The following is a 19,847-nucleotide window of genomic DNA, read 5'->3' on the forward strand; positions in this document are numbered from 1 at the left end:
TAGTCTAATCTGTTTTTTTAAAAAAAGTCACGTTACATTAGCTGCCAATTAGTAAGTAAATGGTCAAGCCTGAAGAATGTTGGTAACTGATCACCAATGTCTCTGCAGTGCTCGAGAGACTTTCAGATGAAGTAGTGAACTGTGACCCCAATTGCCCATTAACAGCTGATAAGGATTCTTTGTCATTACTTTGGAGGAGAGGAGTACAATATCATGGATAACATTTATCCCTCAAACAACATTTCTGAAGAAAACATGTCAACCAGTCATTTTTGGATTGCTGTTGAAGGATCTTGCTGTGTGACAATTAAAAGCCACGTTTAACAAATTTCAACAGTGTCCATACTTGAGTATCCATTTCACTTTAAAGCAAATTTGGATGTTCTGAAAAACAAAATGAAGCATTAAGTATTTTCTTTTTTTTTTAAAAAAGACAATATATATCAGAGAAAAGTAAAACTACAATCAAAAGAAATTGGTGTAATAGGAAAGCTCTATCAAGCTCTTTCATGTTAAAATTGCCCAGCATTTTCTTCAATGGTATTTGAGTACTAATGAATTCTGAAGATTGTTTGGGCATATAGTACCGATAGCATTTGTTTTGTAGGTGAATGCCTCACGTAATGATATTGAAGATGCAGAAGAGACCATTGCTGATAATGGGTTGTCTTCCTGCGCAGAGGAAGGTCTCTTTGATATGGTAAATAATCTTTTAAAATATTACAGCTCTCACATTTTCTATCCACTTTCTGTTTGTTAGTTGGATTGCAACCAATTAAATCATTGTGCATTAAATCTCACTTCAGCCACAGATCTAAACATATTTACAATAGATTCCTGTACCCTGTAGCTTGAATGCTAGAATCCTTTAAATTGAGGAGCTTTTTCCATTTTTATTTGTCTGGGTGGGTCTGAACTAATTTTTCTCACTAGCTTTTGTACTTTTACAATAACTAGGTAAAACGCAAAATGAAAATTAATGAGAATTTCAGACCATTTAAGACCATTTCTCCATCCACAGATGAAACAGGATCTACTGAGTGTTTTTAGCTTTTTCTGTTTTTGTATCATTAAAATGTTTCCTGAGGAAATATCATGTTAGAGGAAACCAGGTAAAACTTTCCTACTTGCTGACTTTGGAGTTTTTCCCTCATTAGGATGAAGATGAGAAAGCACACTTGACCCTGCCAAATAGTGACATGATGACTCACCCCGTGGCTGAACGATTGGACATCCTGATGTGTGTTTTGCTGGCTTACATAAAGGATGTTTGCTATGTCAATGGTACCTACTTGCTAGATTTCATAAAGTGTTTACAAATCATTTTGTAAAAATCCATATTTTTCACAGAGAAGAGACTAGAATGTGCAGCACATATAAGAAGTGGAGTTGACCAAATAGATGCTCAAAAAAGGTCTAGTTGGCAAGTTTTGGAAGTTAACTCCAAAACTGGTCTCAAGAGGTGAGAAATAATCAAGTGAGGGGTGGTAGGAGCCCCCCCTTTAAGAGGCTGGAATATGGAAGAGAAAGTTTGGACAAGGTTCTAAGGATAAGATTAACCAAAGCCAAGAAAGGATTTGTAACCAAGCAATTTTGTATTCTTGACATTTGAGGGAATTGGTAGTGATGGTCATTCAGCTTTCATTAAAGGTGAGGATATGGGTAGGTCCCATCTCAAGAAATTTTTAGCTTGGGTAGCTTGATTTGAAAGCTGTTTGGAGAATTTAATGCACGAGTTGACAAAAGTTTGATTTTAGATCATAAATAATGATAGCCCTCCAGTTGCACCATACCAGCCTGAGAAGGACTTTTGATTTGTACTTTCACTTTGTCTTTTAATTGTCTCAGTCAATGCTGGTATTTCATTCCCAACTTTGATGGACCTTATCAAAAGCAAGTCTGAAAGTTTCCTGTTATCCATTTTACTGTGCTCAAAGTAGTACACTAATCAGTCAAACATGAATTTATTTTGCTTATGGTGACTCTACTCAATATTTTTCTCTTTTTTTGGAGATATTGCCTGACTTCTGAAGTATTTTTAGCCATTTTACCATTTTTATTTTGGATTTGTTATTCATGTTTTTACAAGGCATTTTTTTACATTTCTCCCACTGCAGAAAAGTGAATGATTAAAATTCATCATAAGATTCTAGACATAGCATCTTTGGGTGTCATGGTTGACGTAGCTGTTAGCACAACTCCTTTACAGTGCCAGCGTTCGGGTCCGGACCTGTGTTCGAATCCTGCACCGTGTGTAAGGAGTTTGTACATTCTTCCTTTGTCTGCGTGGGTTTTCTCTGGGGGCTCCGGTTTCCTCCCACCCTTCAAAAAAATGTACCGGGTTGTAGGTTAATGGGGTGTAAGTTGGACGGCACTGACTCATAGGGCCGAATTGGCCTGTAACATGCTGTATGTCTGGATTTAAATTTAGAATATTCAAAGATTATTATCTAGTTTAATTTGATATGTGATTTTTTTTTTTTTCTTTGCAGGTGAGTTGATGATGACCAAGACAAAAGACTTGTACCGTGACTTGTTAGTCGTGTTTGATAAACTGGTCCTCCCTACTCATGCCTCTTGTCATGTTCAATTTTTCATGTTTTATATCTGCAGTTTCAAGTTGGTGAGTGTCAGATAATTCTTGAATTAAATTGCGTTATAAAAATTGTCACTTAATTCAGATACGGTGTAGATTTTTACAAAGACCCTGGTCCTCTACCAGATTATTATTTTTGTGGCTGGTGTTCAAGTCAATTTGACAAAAATTAGCAAGGTTATTCTACTATTTTTCATATAATTGAGACATGTCGCCAAGCTTCAGTGTACATTTGAAGATACAACAAGACTATAACAATACTGAACTATTAAACTATTGAATGTGTTTGTCTTTAAATGAATAAACAACTGTTAAATAGGTAAATAATATTTAAATAATATTTATATCATCATGCATATTATTTGCATTCTTTTGAATCATAGTTGCAATTTTATCGTGCAAAGAGCAGAGGCTTATTTTGGGCTTTGTGTTCAGCACCATACATTGTGGGCCAAGGGACAATTCCTTGCTGTTTGTTCTATTTTATTTGCAGGAATGCAATCAAAAAGCAGTCTGGCCATGATATTGTGCAGATCCATGTTGCTAATTTTAAACACGCAAGTGAGAACTGCTACATGTAAAAACTAGTGTTGTAGAGATATATAAAGAGTCATTCACCCCACTCTTCTGTTCTTCAGTGGCATTTGTCATTTCAGATGCATCCTGGATGCCAGTCACATTGGGTTTTGGAATTTTATTGTACATTTTCTTTCATGCTCACATTGACTAGAAGTGTTAACCACATTAACAACTAATGTATCTGCATTGCACAGACTTACAGAACTAATGTCTTTCATTTGGCCAATGAAGCAAATATTAGCAGGTCTGTAATTAAACTTTTTGTCACTAATTATAACCTATTAGAAGGAAGTAATCTTAACTTTAGTGTGCTCAACAGTACAGCCCATAAAATGGACCAATCTGGGCAAAAGTGCTTTTCTCTACCAGTGAGAGATTATCTTTGGGGATGACATTTATCGTTGGAACATTACAATCAGTCCCAGGTCCGGAGAACCGTTCATAACATGAACTATTCATAGAAATGAACAAAAAACAGTGTGTGGGTGGGAGGGGATCAGGAGAGAGAGCAGGTGCAGGACGAGCAGCTGCCAGCCGCCTTACCGTGTGAGTGAGTGAAGCGGGGGATGGGGAGAGGGGGCATGCAGAAATGCCTTGTTCCCACCCCACGGAAGATGTTACAGCTCTCCATTGATTCTGCTAGTCTCCAAATCCTTATTCATTTGTGTGAGCTGTTCATAACCTAGGTCGGCCTGTACTATGGAAAGATGTCGTGGGCCATTCAAGTTAAAATGGAATCTTTACTGTTTGAATTTAGACATGGACATATACAGCATGGTGACAGGCCCTTTCAGCGCTGGAGCCTGTGCTACCCAATTACACCCAATTGACCTACAACCCTGGTATGTTTTGAATGGTCAGAGGAAACCCATGGGGAGATCGTACAAACTCCTTACAGACAGCATGGGATTTGAGCTCTGGTCCTGAGCGCTGGTGCTGTAACAGCTTTGTAGCTATGCTAACTGTGCCACCCCAGGACATTTCCTTCAAGTGAAAGATTTCTACAAAAGTGTTCCTTCCAAACATATATCCATCAAAAGCTTAGAATACCAGCTTAACTTAAAATTTAATGTGTCCAAACTTTAATTGTATACACTTCAAATGTAAATGTATTTATTGAACAGGAGTAGAAATTACAGTATTAAAGATGGAGATGATTTTTCAATCTGTTTGTTGGTTTCATCAAAAATGTTATGATACATGATAATAAAATATTAACAAATCTTATACAGGATGTATAGTAGTAAAAGTGTTATTGAAACCTACCTTACATTGAAAAGAAGTTTAAAAAAAAAATCCCCTACTATTCTAATTATCGATTCCCTCGCTTTGGAGGCTATTGGCTTTTACAGACTAGTAACCCCCACTAATAATAAAGAAGGTAAACAATGGGATCAAAAACCAGAAACTAACTAATCTTACAAATTTTGCAAATAATAAAGGAAGAAATCCCATAAAGAAACAAAGTTAAGATTCATTTCAGTAGTGGAACATCTAATTTTTTTCATAAGTCGAACATGCCATCATATCAGACAACCCTTCAGTTCCCAGCTTAAAAAGGTTTTCCTTCAAAGTATTAAAAAGAATAGGGGCTTGGCATTACCTAACTTTAGGTTTTATTATTGGGCAGCTGATATTAGATCTATTATTTTCTGGATTCATCACAAGGAAACTTGAGGTGCTTCAAGATGGATTAATTTAGAGATTAAATGCACCAAAAAAATTCTCTTCTTTCGATACTTGGAGCACCTTTACCTTTTTTGGTCTCCAAATTAATGGATAATTTTGTTGTTAGACATACAGTGAGAATCTGGTTTCAATCTAGGAAACATTAATTAGTCCTATTTTAGGTAATTCCTTCTTTTTACCTTCGGTTCAAGATATCGGTTGCCATCATTGGTCAAATTTAGGTATCTAATGCATTTTAGATATTTTTACCGACCTTTTTTTGAACAATTATCCGCCAAATTTACGAAGATGGAGATGATTTAAATAACATTAGAAATAAAATGCTAATGCAGTTATCTTTATTCAATCTTTAGGGACTGGCAGAGGCTTTCCTGGATCATCTTTGGAAGATGCTCCAGAATCCAAATAATCCTGCAGTAATAAGACAAGCAGCTGCAGGTTACATTGGAAGTTTTCTGGCTAGAGCAACATATATCCCACTGGTGTAAGTGAACTGTTCCATTTGTTTGGCATATTACATTAAATAATCATATGATTGAAATCCATCTTGTGAGCAGTTGATGTTCATGACATTGTTGGATGTCTGCAGTGATTTTAAATTTTATCATGTCCCAGAATGTGCTCTCAGGGGTCTCGAAAATGCACTGACTGTTTACCTTGTCATAGCTGGTGATAGACTTTCCTTGGATTGCAGACAACTATTCTCTTCTGGCATCTTTTACATTACTGTTCTCTCTCTGGGGGATTTGTAGTATGGAACAAATAGTGTTGGTGGTCTTCAAACATTTTGCATGAAGAATTCTTTCTGAGCAATGTAAAGTAAAAGGAACTATAATTATGGACTAGTAAAACGTGAAAGTCTGGATCACCGTAGTTGAAGTAAAAACACAAGGCTGGAGAAACTCAGCTGGTCAAATGGTACACTTTATAAAGTAAAGATAAAGATACATAAAAAAGGTTTTGGGCTTGAGCCCTGCATCAGGTATGGAAAGGTGTCAGCAGGTGCCCGACTGTTTGACCTGCAGAGTTTCTCCAGCCTTGTGTTTTTACTAAAATCATGGATTTGCATGATGCAAAGCAAAATTAAGGTTGGTGGGGGAGGTGGGGACTATGGATGGACGAAGTCCTTTTCACTGATGCTTTAAGGGATTTTGTGTTATTGTACAAGAAACTTAAATTTAGCTTGTAGGTATATAAATAATTAGGAAGGCAAATGAAGGACTCAAGGAGGATAGTGGAGGACGGTAAGGAGGCCATGCTACAAATACTGTCTTTGAGACTGCACATGAGGTACAGTTTTGAGCACTTTATTCTAGAAGGATATTCATTCCTTGGAGGTGGTGCAGAGTTCACTGTGTTCCAATTATGAATGAGTTGAAGATGATTTAAAACATGAAAATGTTGATGAAGTTGAAGGTTAAAAGGATTGGTCAATTTAATCTGAAACAGGCTGAGAGGTGAGCTTTTTGAAACCTTCAAGATCCTGAGGAGTTTACAGAATTGTTTGCTTTTTGTGGGAAAATAATTGAAGGATGAGGAGCACTGAACAGGAGTTTCTTGTCTCCGAATTGTTGATCTTTGAATTTCTCCATCCTTGAAAGTCACTAAGTTTATCCAGAATTGAGGTTGATTTATTTACAATGTAGAAATGTCTGGTCATGAGGAGTAGGAGTTGGGAGAGCTGTTTATGACCTACCCCTGGTTCTTTTCTAAAGTATTATGGTCCATGGACGAGTGTTGTGAGAGGAGGTCATTTTCTGACGGAAAAATCTAGGGTCAGATAATGTGCGTGTGGCAATTAACACATTGCAATGTTGAATACATAGCACTGATTGGACCAGTCTAATTTGTAAATTGTAGATTAAGAATTTAAGAATTAAAAAATTAAGACAAAGAATTGCTTCAAATCGTATGGGGGATGTAGGTTAATTAGGTGTATTTGAGCAGCACGGACTTGTGGGCCAGTAGGGCCTTTTACCGTGCTGTGTCTAAATTAATTTTTTTCTTACATTAGATAGTAACATAATTAGCAATTGTCATATTTGAATTAAATAAAATAAATACACAAGCATTATTTTTTTTATTGTCCTTCATGTGCTGATAATGAACTCAATTGAGTAAGATTTCATTCCTTTGATTAGCACTGTGAAGGCTTGTTTGGATCTGCTAGTCCCCTGGTTACACCACTATATTGACAGCCAAGATGCTGGAACAAGAGGCTATTGTGATGTGGTTCTCCATGGGTCATTCTACTGTGCTTGCCAAGCTGTGTTTTACATCTTCATATTCCATTGCAAGCAATTACTAGATGGAAACTTAAAAAAAGGTAAATGATTAGTTTTGTATGAAATGTGATAATTATAATTTTAAAAAGTGGAAACTATTGTAAATCAATCAAATGCATTTTGAAAGTGGAAAAAAAAAGCTTTGTGTTGGTTGCATTAAAGTGTCAGGAATAATGAGTTCTGCACACCACACGTTCAACATATATGATACATTAAACCCATTAAACAATGTCCTCACACAATGAAAATAAACAAGAAAATTGTGTCATCTACTTTGACACACTGGGACAGTTCATTTCGTCGTCTTCTCCTTCTGTCATTTTAGGGGGTGGAGGTCCACAGTAGGACTTCTCTGTTGTGTTCCATGTACGATTCCCAAATTTGTTCGAATAGTGACTTTATTTTTTAAATTGTATGTTATTTTTTTCCAATGGAATACATTTATTGATTTCTATGTACCATTGCTGTATTCTCAGGCTATCTTCTGACTTCCAGGTTGACATAATACATTTTTTTGCTACAGCTAAGGCTATCATAATAAATCTTTTTTGTGCTCCATCCAAATCGAGTCCAAGTTCTTTACTTCTTATATTACTTAGAAGAAAGATCTCTGGATTTTTTGGTATGTTGCTTTTTGTGATTTTAATTTATTCTTGATTTAGATCTTCCCAAAACTTTTCCATTTTTTCACATGCCCAAGTTACATGTTCTGTTGTTCCCGTTTCCTTATTACAGCAAAAACATCTGTCTTATACTGTTGGGTCCCATTTATTTAACTTTTGGGGCGTGGTGTATAGCCTGTGTAACCAATTATATTGTATCATGCGTAACCTCATGTTTATTGTATTTCTCATAGTTCTAGAGCATAGCTTTTCCCATGTTTCATTCTTTATCTTTATGTTTAGATCTTGTTCCCATTTTTGTTTGGGTTTACAGCTTGTTTCCTCGTTCTCTTTCTCTTGCAGTTTGATGTACATGTTTGTTATAAATCTTTTAATTATCATTGTGTCTGTAATCACATATTCAAAATTGCTTCCTTCTGGTAACCTCAGCCTGCTTCCCAATTTGTCCTTCAAGTAGGTTTTCAATTGGTGGTATGCAAACATTGTACCGTGAGTTATTCCATATTTGCACTTCATTTGTTCAAAAGATAATAATTTATTTCCCGAAAAACAATTTTCTATTCTTTTGATCCCTTTTCTCTCCCATTCTCTAAAGGAAAGGTTATCTATTGTGAAAGGGATTAGTTGATTTTGCATCAATATTAATTTTGGTAGTTGATAATTTGTTTTTTTCCTTTCTATGTGAATCTTCTTCCAAATGTTGAGCAGATGGTGTAGTACTGGTGAATTCCCATGTTGCACCAGCTTTTCATCCCACTTATATAGTATATGTTTAGGTACCTTCTCCCCTATTTTATCTAACTCCAATCTGGTTTTTCCTTTGTTTGATAAAAATCTGATGGGTATCTTAATTGTGCTGCCCTATAATAATTCTTAAGTTTGGTAGCTGTAAGCCCCCTTGTTTGTACCATTCTGTTAATTTATCTAGCGTTATCCTCGGTTTCCCCCCTTTCCATAAGAATTTCCTTATTATTTTCTTTAGCTCCTTGAAGAATTTCTCTGTTAGTTGAATTGGCAACGATTGGAATAGGTATTGTATCCTTGGGAAGATATTCATTTTAATGCAATTTACCCTCCCTATCAGTGTTAGTGGTAAATCTTTCCAATGTTCTAAGTCGTCTTGTAATTTCTTCATTAATGGCTGATAATTTAATTTGTATAGATGGCCTAGATTATTATCTAGTTGAATACTTAGGTATTGGATTGCTTGTGTTTGCCATTTAAATGGTGATTCTTTCTTAAACTTTGTGAAATTGGCATTATTCATTGGCATCGCCTCACTTTTATTTGCGTTGATTTTGTACCCCGATACTTCTCCATATTCCTTCAATTTCTTATGTAATTCTTTTATTGATAATTCTGGTTCTGTTAAGTATACTATGACGTCATCTGCAAATAGTCTGAACTATTCCACTTTTCCATTTACATCCTCTGCCTGGAAAGGCAGCCAGCATGCTGAAGGGTTCATCACGTCCATGATCCGCTTATATTCTTCCTCTTCCCTTCAGTGAAAAGGCTCGGGTGTGAAAATGTGGACCAACAGACTTAAAAGTATCTTCCTCGCAGCCATTAGGTTCTATATGATCCCCACAACAGTGCTATGATGCTCAGTACCAACTGATTTTTCATTGCAACTCTGCACTCTAAATTATGCTCTTCTATTTTCTATAGCTGTATGAATGTTAATACTAACCTGTTAGTCTGGTTGCAGAAGATCCCTTCTCACTTTACTATGTTTAATGCCACAAACAAACTTGCAAGACCTCATAATGCTCTACATCCATTGTCTCACTTAGGTGAAGTGATAAAAGTGAATTTTAAAGTAGTTTTGAAATTGAATCTTTACACATATTATTTGCCTTGCTGTACAGGTTTTACATATTTGCATAATCTAAATTTTGAACGTATGGTAATGTGCCAGCTGAATCCACTAAAAGTTTGTTTACCTTCAGTTGTCAACTTGTTTGCTGCTATTACGAGGTAGGTATTATTGGATGTTGGTAATACAATATCTTGGATGTAAGTACAAAGACCATCTGACATTGCATTCCATTTTTGAATGATTTGAATTGTGAGATGTGTTTAAGTATTTATAGATTGAGTCTTTGATACCAGCAAAGGTATAAAAAAAAATTGGTTAATATAGCACATTGTAATATTAAACCATGAGCTAATTTCTGGAGTAAAATGTTTATTGTTAATTAAACTTATGGTATATGTCATGTGAATGCTTTGAAAGTAATTATTTCAAGGTTAGGATTCAAACATCCACATGGAGAGGATCAGTATCATTGGGAGTGTCTTGTAACATAATGGTCTATGGTGAAAATCTCCAGTTAGAAGCAGAAAATTCCAAGATAGAAACCCTTTGTCAAATTTTCAGTTGTTTCAGCAGTTGGCTTCATTTAAAAACTTGAGCACAATGTCATATTTTCCCTTCTGTTAATCTAACAATTCAGAATGTTCAGACCTCCACAATACTTTAAATAGCTTTCCATTCAGAGTGATGCTAATTTGGGAGTTGCAAAATTCTGTGTACATTTTACATCACTCAATACATAAAATGTGAAGATGTCTATATGGCACAAAATAGAAAACAGCCATTTATCTAGCTTCCATTTAACTTATGGTAATTGATGAATGAGATTTAAATCACATCTTGAACAATCACAAAAGAACAGTTTAAAAGGGAGGTAACCAAAATAAAGGGCCAGTGCAATCTGAATATGCACACTGGTCACCCATGTACCATCTACTCATATATTGGGCATCTGAACATGCACACTGGTGACCCATGTACCATCTACTAATATATTGGGCATCTGAACATGACGCTGGTGACCCATGTACCATCTACTAATATACTAATATATTGGGCATATGAACATGCACGCTGGTGACCCATGTACCATCTACTAATATATTGGGCATCTACCTATGTGGGCTTGTTAGAAAATATCATCTTCATCCCAACCTACATTGCAGTATGTGGTGACCTAAATAAGAACTGCCCACTGAGCACCAGAGAAAAAAATGATGGCAAATAGAGTATGTTCTGTTTTTCCAACTCTCAAGGATTTGTGTCCTATAGTCAGCAACATTTTAAAATCTATTAAAATTGTTAAAAATAAGCATAAAATTCTAACATAGTATAAAGCAAATTTAGCTTGTGGTATGCTGACCTTCATTAGTCGGGACATTGAGTTCAAGAGCTCTATAAATCTCTGGCTAGACCACACTTGGAATATTGTGTTCTGTTCTGGTTGCCTCATTACAGTGAGGATGTGGAAGCAATGGAGAGGGTACAGAAGAGATTTACCAGGATGTGGCATGGATTGGAGAATGTGTCTTGTGAGGCAAGGTTAACAGAGCTAGGGCTTTTCTTTTTGGAGCGAAAAAGGATGAAAGGTGACTTAATGGAGGCGTAAATACGGTGGACAGTAAGCACCTTTTTCTTAGGTTGAGAGTAGCAAATCCCAGAGGACATCTGTACAAGGTGAGGGGAGGAAAGCTTAATAGTGGGCTTTTGAAATCCATTGCCAGGGATGGTGATGGAGGTTGGGTCAATAGGAACATTTAAAAGACTCTTACACAGGCACATTAATATAAGAAAAATAGAGGGTTTTGGGTGTAACATAGGGAAGGTTTAATTAGTTGAGTAGGTTTCTATCAATCGGATAGAAACATTGTGAGCTAAAGGGCCTGTACTGTCCTTTATTATTCTGTGATGAAACTATTGAATTTATGTTATTGCTGGCCTTTCAAATGAATGAGTTTGCTTTTTCTGCACCACTCTAATTTGGAGCAGGTTCAGGTGGTAGGATCCTCAAGAATTTTAAGTCCACACTCCATTATGAATGGACTTCATGTGGTGTCCAATGTTGATGTTTAGTTGGAGAAATTAAGGAAACTCAATATTTGTGCACGAGTCTTGAATGTCCAGCTGCTAATGGAAGGGGATAAATCCTAGCCTTTCATAATTTCCTAGTATAGTATTTTTGAAATGTTTTCTATTGTAAAATGAAGAACATTACAATAAGATTTCTGAAGGAACTTTGAAGGAAATGTGCATTTGCCACATCACTAATGTCTTAAGGGAGTGAGTTGAAGTTTGTAATGTGATAAATACCAAATAACAAATAATGTGTTAAAAGGCTAATTGATATATGGATACAGCAAATTGACACACTAATTGTAGTAATTTTTTTTTTTGCAGGAAATATCAATTGGTCTTCTGCTATACAATTATCGAACAAAACAATAGACAGCTCATACCAGTTGTTAGAAGCAGTGCTGGAGGGGACTTGGTGCAGGTTTGCACTAATCCTCTCGATTGCTTTTTTCCCTTTGATCCTTACATCCTTAAGAGGTTTGTGAACGTCAGCGTTTGACATTAAATCGAAAATTAATAAAGAGGGAACTTTTATCAAATTAGCTCCAAAATGGAATTGGCACAGGAAATCATTGAGGCAGATAGCTTGAATACATTCAAAAGTAAATTTTTTTAGGAGAAAATGGAATAGAAAAATTGCTGAAAGTTGAAGAACTGTTGGTAGAATGGGAGGAGAATCCATGAAGTTTCACAACATGCACCAGACAGATTGCAGGAGTAGAGCAACATATTTCTGTGCTGTATCCTCTATTGCAAATTGCTTTTTGAATCTGAGATTTCACTTTGAAAATACCTATTGGGTCTTTCATATCTATTCAGTCTTTCATATCTATATTTTTGGTGCCATTGATTTGCATGCTGTTACTTTAACACTAAATTATATGGGAGAAACACTTCAAAATGTGTATGATTTGCTCTATATTATTTGATCACAGATCATGATTTGTTTTCCTTACAGATCTAAGAAAATATTTGAAGGTATTTATAGGGTTTGGGAGGATTTGAACCTTCAGGATATTCAAGTTCCACAGAAAATCAAAAAGCAGGTGGGTAGAATATATTCAATCTGAAAAATAATTGGGTGAGCATTTCATCTTTTTTCTTCATGGTCAGTGTGATTTGTATACACAATTTCTGTATGGAGAAATTTGCCTCTGAGAGATTTGTCTATCTGCAGACTGGCAGATCACATCTACTTGAACAGTTGTGATAGTTTTTTAAAAAAAAAAAAAAAAAAAGTACTCTTCTGGTTATTCAACAAAAGATTCAGAGCTCAGTTAATAGAATTCCTTGTGATTTAAAAATCACCAGTGATGTGAGCACAGGAACCTCAGAATCGGTTACAATTTCCCTTCAGTATTGGATTTGAAAGTTACTCTTGTAAAAACTCAAACTTCAATTTTCATCTAAAAAAACTTACTTTATCAAGTAGTGTAGGAAAAAATCATGATTGCCAGGAGTTAAAAATAAGAAGATTATGCTCCAACTTTACAAAAGACCATCTGGTGTACAGCATGTAGTTTGGATCACCAAACCATAGGAAAGATGTGATTGTGCAAGAGAGAGAACAGAGGAGATTTGCTCGAATGTTGCCTGGGATGATGTTGAGGAGAGAGTGGAGAGGCTTGGTCTGCTGTATGACTCCATGTCAAGTACAATAACATTATGTATTTGCTATCACTTCAATTTTTAAAAAAATCTGAGCAATATCTATGAAACAGAACCTGTTAAAGAAAATATTTAATAAACTCTCTTTACCAATGTATTGTTGAGGATCTTTTTGCTTTAATTCCAACAATTACAATTGTTAAGGAGCCAGAATATTATCAAGAAGTGTTGCTTTTTAAGTTTCTAGACAAATTCAGTGCTAAATCTTGTTAACCAAGCACAAAAATACTTTTTAAAAAAAAAAAAAAAAAAAGTGGCTGCACTACTTAAGTTATCTTTCAATGCAGTTGTTCACTGGCTCTTGTGAAATCAGTATGTACCCTACAGTTCTAGAGGTGAAACATTCTTGCCATTGCAAAATATTCTTATTTGTATAATAGTGGCCATATATGAGCAAAGCAAATATTGGATATTTATTTAGTCATACAGCCTTTTGGTCCACAAGCCTGTGCCGCCCAATTTCATCCAATTGATCTACAACGCCGGTACGTTTTTGGGGGTGGGATGAAACAAAAGCATCTGGAGGAAACCCACGAGACATGGGGAGAATGTACAAACTCCTTACAGACAGTGCCGGATTCATATCCAGGTCACTGGCGTTACACTAACCACGGATATAAGCTTTATTAGTAACTGCTGCTGTAAGTAACAAAAGTGGATTATTTTCCCCTGCTTTCAATATATAGGATACAGCTGAAGATGAAGAGGATGATTTCTTAAAAGGAGAGTCATTGCACAGTGAGACATTTGGGATCATGCCAAGTTCTTTTGAGTCCAACGTGCAAAGTCCCAACAGCGTTGGTTCTCCTGTTACATTTCCATTGCATCAATTTTGAACAATTATCAATGAGATAAATGTACACATTTTGAGATGTGGATTCAAATAAACAAAATGAAAGAAAATCAACATGGGAGAGAGTTGTAACCAAAGTTTGGCTTTTGGCTAAACTTTTTCTTTCAACTTGCTATGCAACTTATTAATCAATGGTGTGTATATTTTTGTATATTTGTGTATATTGAAATTTGTAAATGTTAATATTGGCTACATTTTAAAATGATATGTTATGGATTGGTTTAAAAAAAATAATCTTTGGTTCATAATTTGTTTGACTTTTTTTCTTTTTTTCTCTCCCCCTAGTTGGGGGTTCAATTTTCTTTCCAGAATGTGAAAGTCTAGGAATATACATGTTCAGTTTTCAAAGAGGTAGTTGTATTGCAATCCCAATTGCTGATTTATCGAGTTATGATTGGAATAATTATCAGTGTTTGAAATAATTGTTACCTTTTATTTTTGTGGGAAGAGTGGGGAAAAGGGAAACAAAAAAAACCTGTTTAATTGCTCTTTGTTTTCTCTCAGCTATTCATGTACTGAACTTGCAGCAGATTAAAAACCTGTCATCTGTGGATGTAAAAATAGAAACATTTGAATTCTGTCAATCTGAATAGAACCAGAAATGTACTACAAATTAACAGATGGGTTAGTACTGATAAACACTGCTTAACGCTGCAATGAAAGTTCAACAGGGGCAAATGTACTAATACAGTTTTAACTCTGTACTTTTGCAAGATGCATTGAGAATTGATTTCTTTTTCTAATTCTATCCAAATTGCAGAAGAAACTGGAGCTGAAAGGAAATAAACAGGTTTAAAATGTGTTTAATTTTATTGGTCTGGCTTTATGTCAAGTCTACTGAAGTTACTGATGCATGGAATTCGATTTGATTCCAATTTTGCTGTCCGATGTTGTGTTGACAATAAATGGAGATGTTGGTCACTTTTTAGAATATCCAAGAATGACAAAACTTGTAATTTCTTTGTAAAGATTTCACTGCCAGAATAATTCTGGCTTTAAAGTTTGCTCCACTTCTAGTTTTGCAATCATTCTTCAATTTTCAAATGTTCAAATTATGGACCATTTTATGGTTTGTCAGTTACAAATGGTTTGTATTCAACTTCTGCCGCATTATCTGACATTTGGTACTTTTGGTCAAATGCTTCAATCCATTTTAGGATATGTTCTTGTGATGTGGTATCCAGTCGACCCATCCATATTATGTTGTTCAGTTTTTGCTTTTAATATTTATGACTTTGAAAAGTTTTAGTAAAAAGAATCAAGTTGTCCTGCTAAGAGTTTAGTGTAAAGTGACCATGTTACCTAAAGTACCAGTGTACTAATTCGCCAGTGCAGTGTTATCACAGTTGTATCTTAGTACATGCCACCTGGTAAGATGATGGTCAATTTGGCTTCTGTCTTCAAGGATATACAATAGTGTAGCTCAACCTTAACATAGAGTACGGCGAGGATGACATTTAAATTCGATTGGATGATCTGGATGACAAACTCAAATTTCTCAATTGTTTAAACCAGGGGTGGGCAACCTTTTAATTTAGACATACAGCACAGTAATGGGCTATTTCGGCCCACAAGTCCGTGCCAATTAACCTGTTAATTAGGCAGCACGGACTTGTGGGCCGAAATAGTCCGTTACTGTGCTGTATGTCTAAATTAATTGGCACGGACTTGTGGGCAGAAATAGCCCGTTGCTGTGCTGGATGTCTAAATTAAAAGGTTGCCCACCCCTGGTTTAAATGACAACATAGCTATTCTTAAGTATCAATGTGTTGTGCATTATTCCTTCAGTTCCATAAAAGCTCCCGTGCAGTCAGTCGCCTTGAAAACTTGTGCATATTTATTAATAACCAGACTTCAAAAGCAGCTGGCGGTGGGTTACAGATTAAATTGGAATATACAATCCATGCATCCATCATTAGACTCGATTATTTTTAATTCTCTAAAACCATTACCTCGTATTTTTACAGAAAGATGTGACACATTAATCTTTGCCCAAACTTTGCATACCAGGACTGGAGAAATTGCACGGTTCCCAGGATGAACCACTGTGGGTTTGATGAGATCAGTGGTTTTCAAACTTTTTCTTTTCACTCGCATGCCACAATAAGCAATCCCTATGCCACAGGTGCTCTGTGATTAGTAAAGGGTTACTTAAAAGTGGTGTGTGATTGGGGAGGTTATGAATCACTGCTCCAGACCCAATATTTCACTAGAGAAAAATTGTCTTTGGCCCATTTGGAGTGATGAAACCGTGCACATAACGAGTCCAACTTTTTCTTTCCACCCACATACCTCCTTAAGCAATCCCTGACTCATGACAGAGAACCGACGGGATAGGGATGCCGGAGAGCCGCAGCAAGATAAAGCCTGGCCGCGCACGTCACCATCGGGAGCCGCCCCCCCGCCACGCTATGCATTGTGGGCACCGCGGATTGTGCCGATGGAATCCGTTCGCTGGCCGGGCGTCCTCGCCTCCAACTCCCATCAGGCCACGCGGCCCGAGTGACGTGGCTGGCAGCCGCGGGAGGGAGAGGGCGAGTGCGGAACCGGGGAAGGATGCCGCTGCTCGTGAACGGCCGCCCCGTCCGCCTGCCTCCGTCCACCGGCGAGTTCATGGCGCGCTACTCGCAGGAATTTCAGGTGAGCCGGTGTGCGTTCACCTGCCCGCTCTGCTGGGGGTCGAGGGGCTTGGGGGGGGGGGGGGGCAGGCTGGCTCAGGTGGGCGCGTGCCTGCCGGGGCTGGTGGCATCAGCCCCGTGGAGCCTCTTGCTGCACCAAAAGGAACGACTTTCCTTAAGTTGCCTCCCAAGTGCTTTGGTGATGTGGATGTGACCACATTGCATTGACAGAGAAGACGAGCTGCCAGCCATTGAGTCAGTTCCAGTCCCCTTCTCTCTCTCTCTCTCAACTACCTGCCTTCAGAAAGATGTGACATTAATCTTTGCCCAAACTTCACATACCAGGACTGGAGAAATTGCACGGTTCCCAGGATGAACCACTGGATCTGGGGGAAAAGCCAACTTTAAAAGGGGCAGCAGTGGAGGTCAGGATTGAAGCCTTCGAATGCTGTGTCCCCGGCTGATTAAACTCCCCAGCCAGCTCTTATCTGCAATGTATCCAAAGTGACCTTACTCACGTCCGGAGGGTAGGGTGGGGTGGGGGGGACATCCAACCCCAACCCCAATCCCAACCGCTGGAGAATGAGCAAACTTAAGTAGAATAAATCAAAACCTGAGACCGGCCACCCATGACAAAATGAACCATGCAAGAATTTGGAATTTAAAAGAAAATTGTGAAAACGTGCTTCCTTGACTTTGAAGGTGGCCAAAATCTTGGGAGTGCAATTGGTCCTCTACTTGGTAAGATTTAGAAAAAAAAGAGTATGGTGTTTTTTTTTAGAAGCAAAATACAATTTTGAAAAAGCTTGTGGTTCAAGAAGCAGTCAACAATTGTATTTCCCCCCACACAGGTGAGCTGGTGACCAAGTATTTACAGGCCCCTTCAGCCTAAAGTGCTAAGCCTCTCGGCCTCCATCTGAGATTCGCACATCATCTGTCAGATGGTGGGGAAAATTGTCCATGTTTACCCTTTTCAGAGAAAGGGCATAGAAAGAAATGGTTGTGATTAGGGTGAGAGACCGGCATTGTAAAGGCGTGCAAGAAATGTCACGAGGGAGTGGAGTATAACCTGAAATACTAAGAGAGGCTGAGGTTGCTGGAAACATGAGATACAAGACTGGATGGCTGGTTGTCAGAAGTTGCTTAGTTTTTTTTGGGGTCATGAAGGGTTACTCAGAAATTTGAGCTGGTCCACCAGTTCATTGGGACAGCGCGAGGGTCCAAAGACTGAAACCAGAGTGGATGAGATGAGGAATTAGCTGACTATTAACTAGAAGCTCAGGGCTACCCTTCCTGACTCGATGGAGGTGTTTTGCAAAGTAGTCACCCAATCAGGGTTTGATTTCACTGGACAACAGATGTTTTCCAAAAGGTTTTCTTCCTGAAAGAAAATGGGGATTATGATAGACAATTTCAAGCTGAAACTCAAGATCATTTCAGATATGCTGTATCTTATAAGCAATTGGAGAAATGTTAAATTAACTTTTATTGAATTTAACATGCTTAATTGTACAATGATGCTGGAACATTGCGTTAGTTCAACTGACCTAAAAGTGTTTTGCCGCTGATTTTCATTTGTAATCAGCTTCTGATGCCTCTCATGCAGAGTCGGCATCGGATCATATCTAATAGAGGGACATTAGGGTAACCACAGCGGGTGGGGGGGTGGTGGCAACGTCAGATCAGGTGGGTCGGGGGCACAATAACTCATTGGGGGGGTGGCATGGCCCGTGAATGCCACCTCATGATGCCGACCCTTCTTTCATGTTAATGTCCAACAATAGTTGGCCAGCACTGATACCACTTTTCCATGGTCACAATGTCCTGGTGAAACCTTTCACCATGTTCGTCACTGACTGCACCAAGATCAGCCGGGAAGTGTGAATGCAGAAAATTAATTTTTCAATGACATGCTGCATTTCATGGTTTTGTATGGTTGAGGTAGACATAAAATATGACCATAAATCACAGAAATAGGTTATATCTAAAAAAAGGAATGTGATAGGAAAATTTTTAAGGTGATCAGCAGCCCAAAATCCATAAAATACACCAAAAAGTGATTGGGAAGCAAAATCTTTGTTGCCCAGTGATTTCCTGTTGTGGAGAAGGCCAGATTGTAAGCATAATATAGAAAACATTTAAGAAAATAAGCCAACTCCTGCTTCACGTGGAATGGGTAGTTTGGATTTTGGATGAGGGGAAAGGTAGGTGTTGCATTTAAGTGTTTTGGCTGGGTTTTATTGTGCAACGTGTCCCTGATTTATGGACACTCTCTTACAAATGAACAAGCTTCAAATTGTTGAATATTAAATTCAAATGTCTGACAAACAGCAGATCTAATTCCCTCTCTCTATCTTCACTTTAAGGATGTCTTTCTTATCAATTTTGATTACTGTGGATGGCGTTCTTTGCAATACTGCACTATATTGGATACGGAGTAATTTTCTTTCTGAATTGTGGAGAAAATGGACTTCAAAACAGAACCAGTTTGTTACCAGGAGATAGCCTGTGATGTGTTCTATTTTACAGTTCAGAATTTGCATACTGCTGAATAAACATTCCAGCAGTGGTGGAAAGGTTTTCAGAGTTCTCTGTGATTCTGTACGTATTAATAAGAGTTTATTGTTTTTTTTGTGGTGTGTCAGTTGTCTTCAACATGTGACTACATCAGTAGGCAGCACTTGATCTTAATCAAGGGTGAAAATGCTGACCATTCCTTTCTGAGTATTTGCAGTCCTGCTAACTATAAGCAACTTGGGAAAATAGGCATTAAACCTCTCAGAAGGCTGGGAAATTGCTCATTGAACTTGGTATGTTCGTTTCACACCTATAGGAGAATTATTCAAATATATGAAGCCCCAAAATTGTATTATGGGCAGGTTTCTTAAATCGGCATTGTAAGGTTAATAGTGACATGTTAAAAGCTCTGCTCTGTATTGCCATCAATTTATATGCTGTACAAACTTTCAAGGCTCAAAATCTTGTCACTCAAGATGGAATATCTGCTGAATTTATTAAATTCTGGTATTAATGTGAATTATCAG

At 37.4% G+C, this 19,847-nt stretch overlaps 2 protein-coding genes and 1 long non-coding RNA gene across 6 annotated transcripts in view; 2 read left to right on the plus strand and 1 right to left on the minus strand.

Moving 5' to 3' along the window:
- Positions 1 to 14,987, plus strand: part of rrn3 (RRN3 homolog, RNA polymerase I transcription factor) — a 31,327-nt gene extending 16,340 nt beyond the window's left edge. The window contains 10 exon segments of the mRNA XM_069905809.1: positions 608 to 700; positions 1,158 to 1,284; positions 2,493 to 2,623; positions 5,218 to 5,348; positions 7,006 to 7,190; positions 9,644 to 9,752; positions 11,989 to 12,141; positions 12,623 to 12,710; positions 14,019 to 14,147; positions 14,149 to 14,987. Coding sequence (XP_069761910.1) covers positions 608 to 700; positions 1,158 to 1,284; positions 2,493 to 2,623; positions 5,218 to 5,348; positions 7,006 to 7,190; positions 9,644 to 9,752; positions 11,989 to 12,141; positions 12,623 to 12,710; positions 14,019 to 14,147; positions 14,149 to 14,187 — 1,185 coding nt within the window. The 3' untranslated portion in view covers positions 14,188 to 14,987.
- On the minus strand, positions 1 to 16,570 carry LOC138747003 (uncharacterized). The gene is made up of 3 exons (XR_011347229.1): positions 16,478 to 16,570; positions 5,521 to 5,669; positions 1 to 384 (listed from the first exon to the last, which is right to left on the minus strand). It is a non-coding gene; the product is annotated as an uncharacterized lncRNA (long non-coding RNA).
- ntan1 (N-terminal asparagine amidase) overlaps positions 16,492 to 19,847 on the plus strand; it is a 25,397-nt gene continuing 22,041 nt past the window's right edge. For 2 of the 4 annotated variants that reach the window (XM_069905815.1, XM_069905818.1), the window contains exon 1: positions 16,492 to 16,825. In XM_069905815.1, the coding sequence (XP_069761916.1) occupies positions 16,525 to 16,825 (301 nt within the window). In that variant the 5' untranslated portion in view covers positions 16,492 to 16,524. Of the gene's footprint in view, positions 16,826 to 19,242; positions 19,405 to 19,847 lie in introns of those variants that run through there. The other 2 variants (XM_069905817.1, XM_069905816.1) reach the window with 2 other exon arrangements.

The sequence above is a fragment of the Narcine bancroftii genome, chromosome 12 (genome assembly GCF_036971445.1).
Source record: "Narcine bancroftii isolate sNarBan1 chromosome 12, sNarBan1.hap1, whole genome shotgun sequence".
NCBI lineage: Eukaryota > Metazoa > Chordata > Chondrichthyes > Torpediniformes > Narcinidae > Narcine > Narcine bancroftii.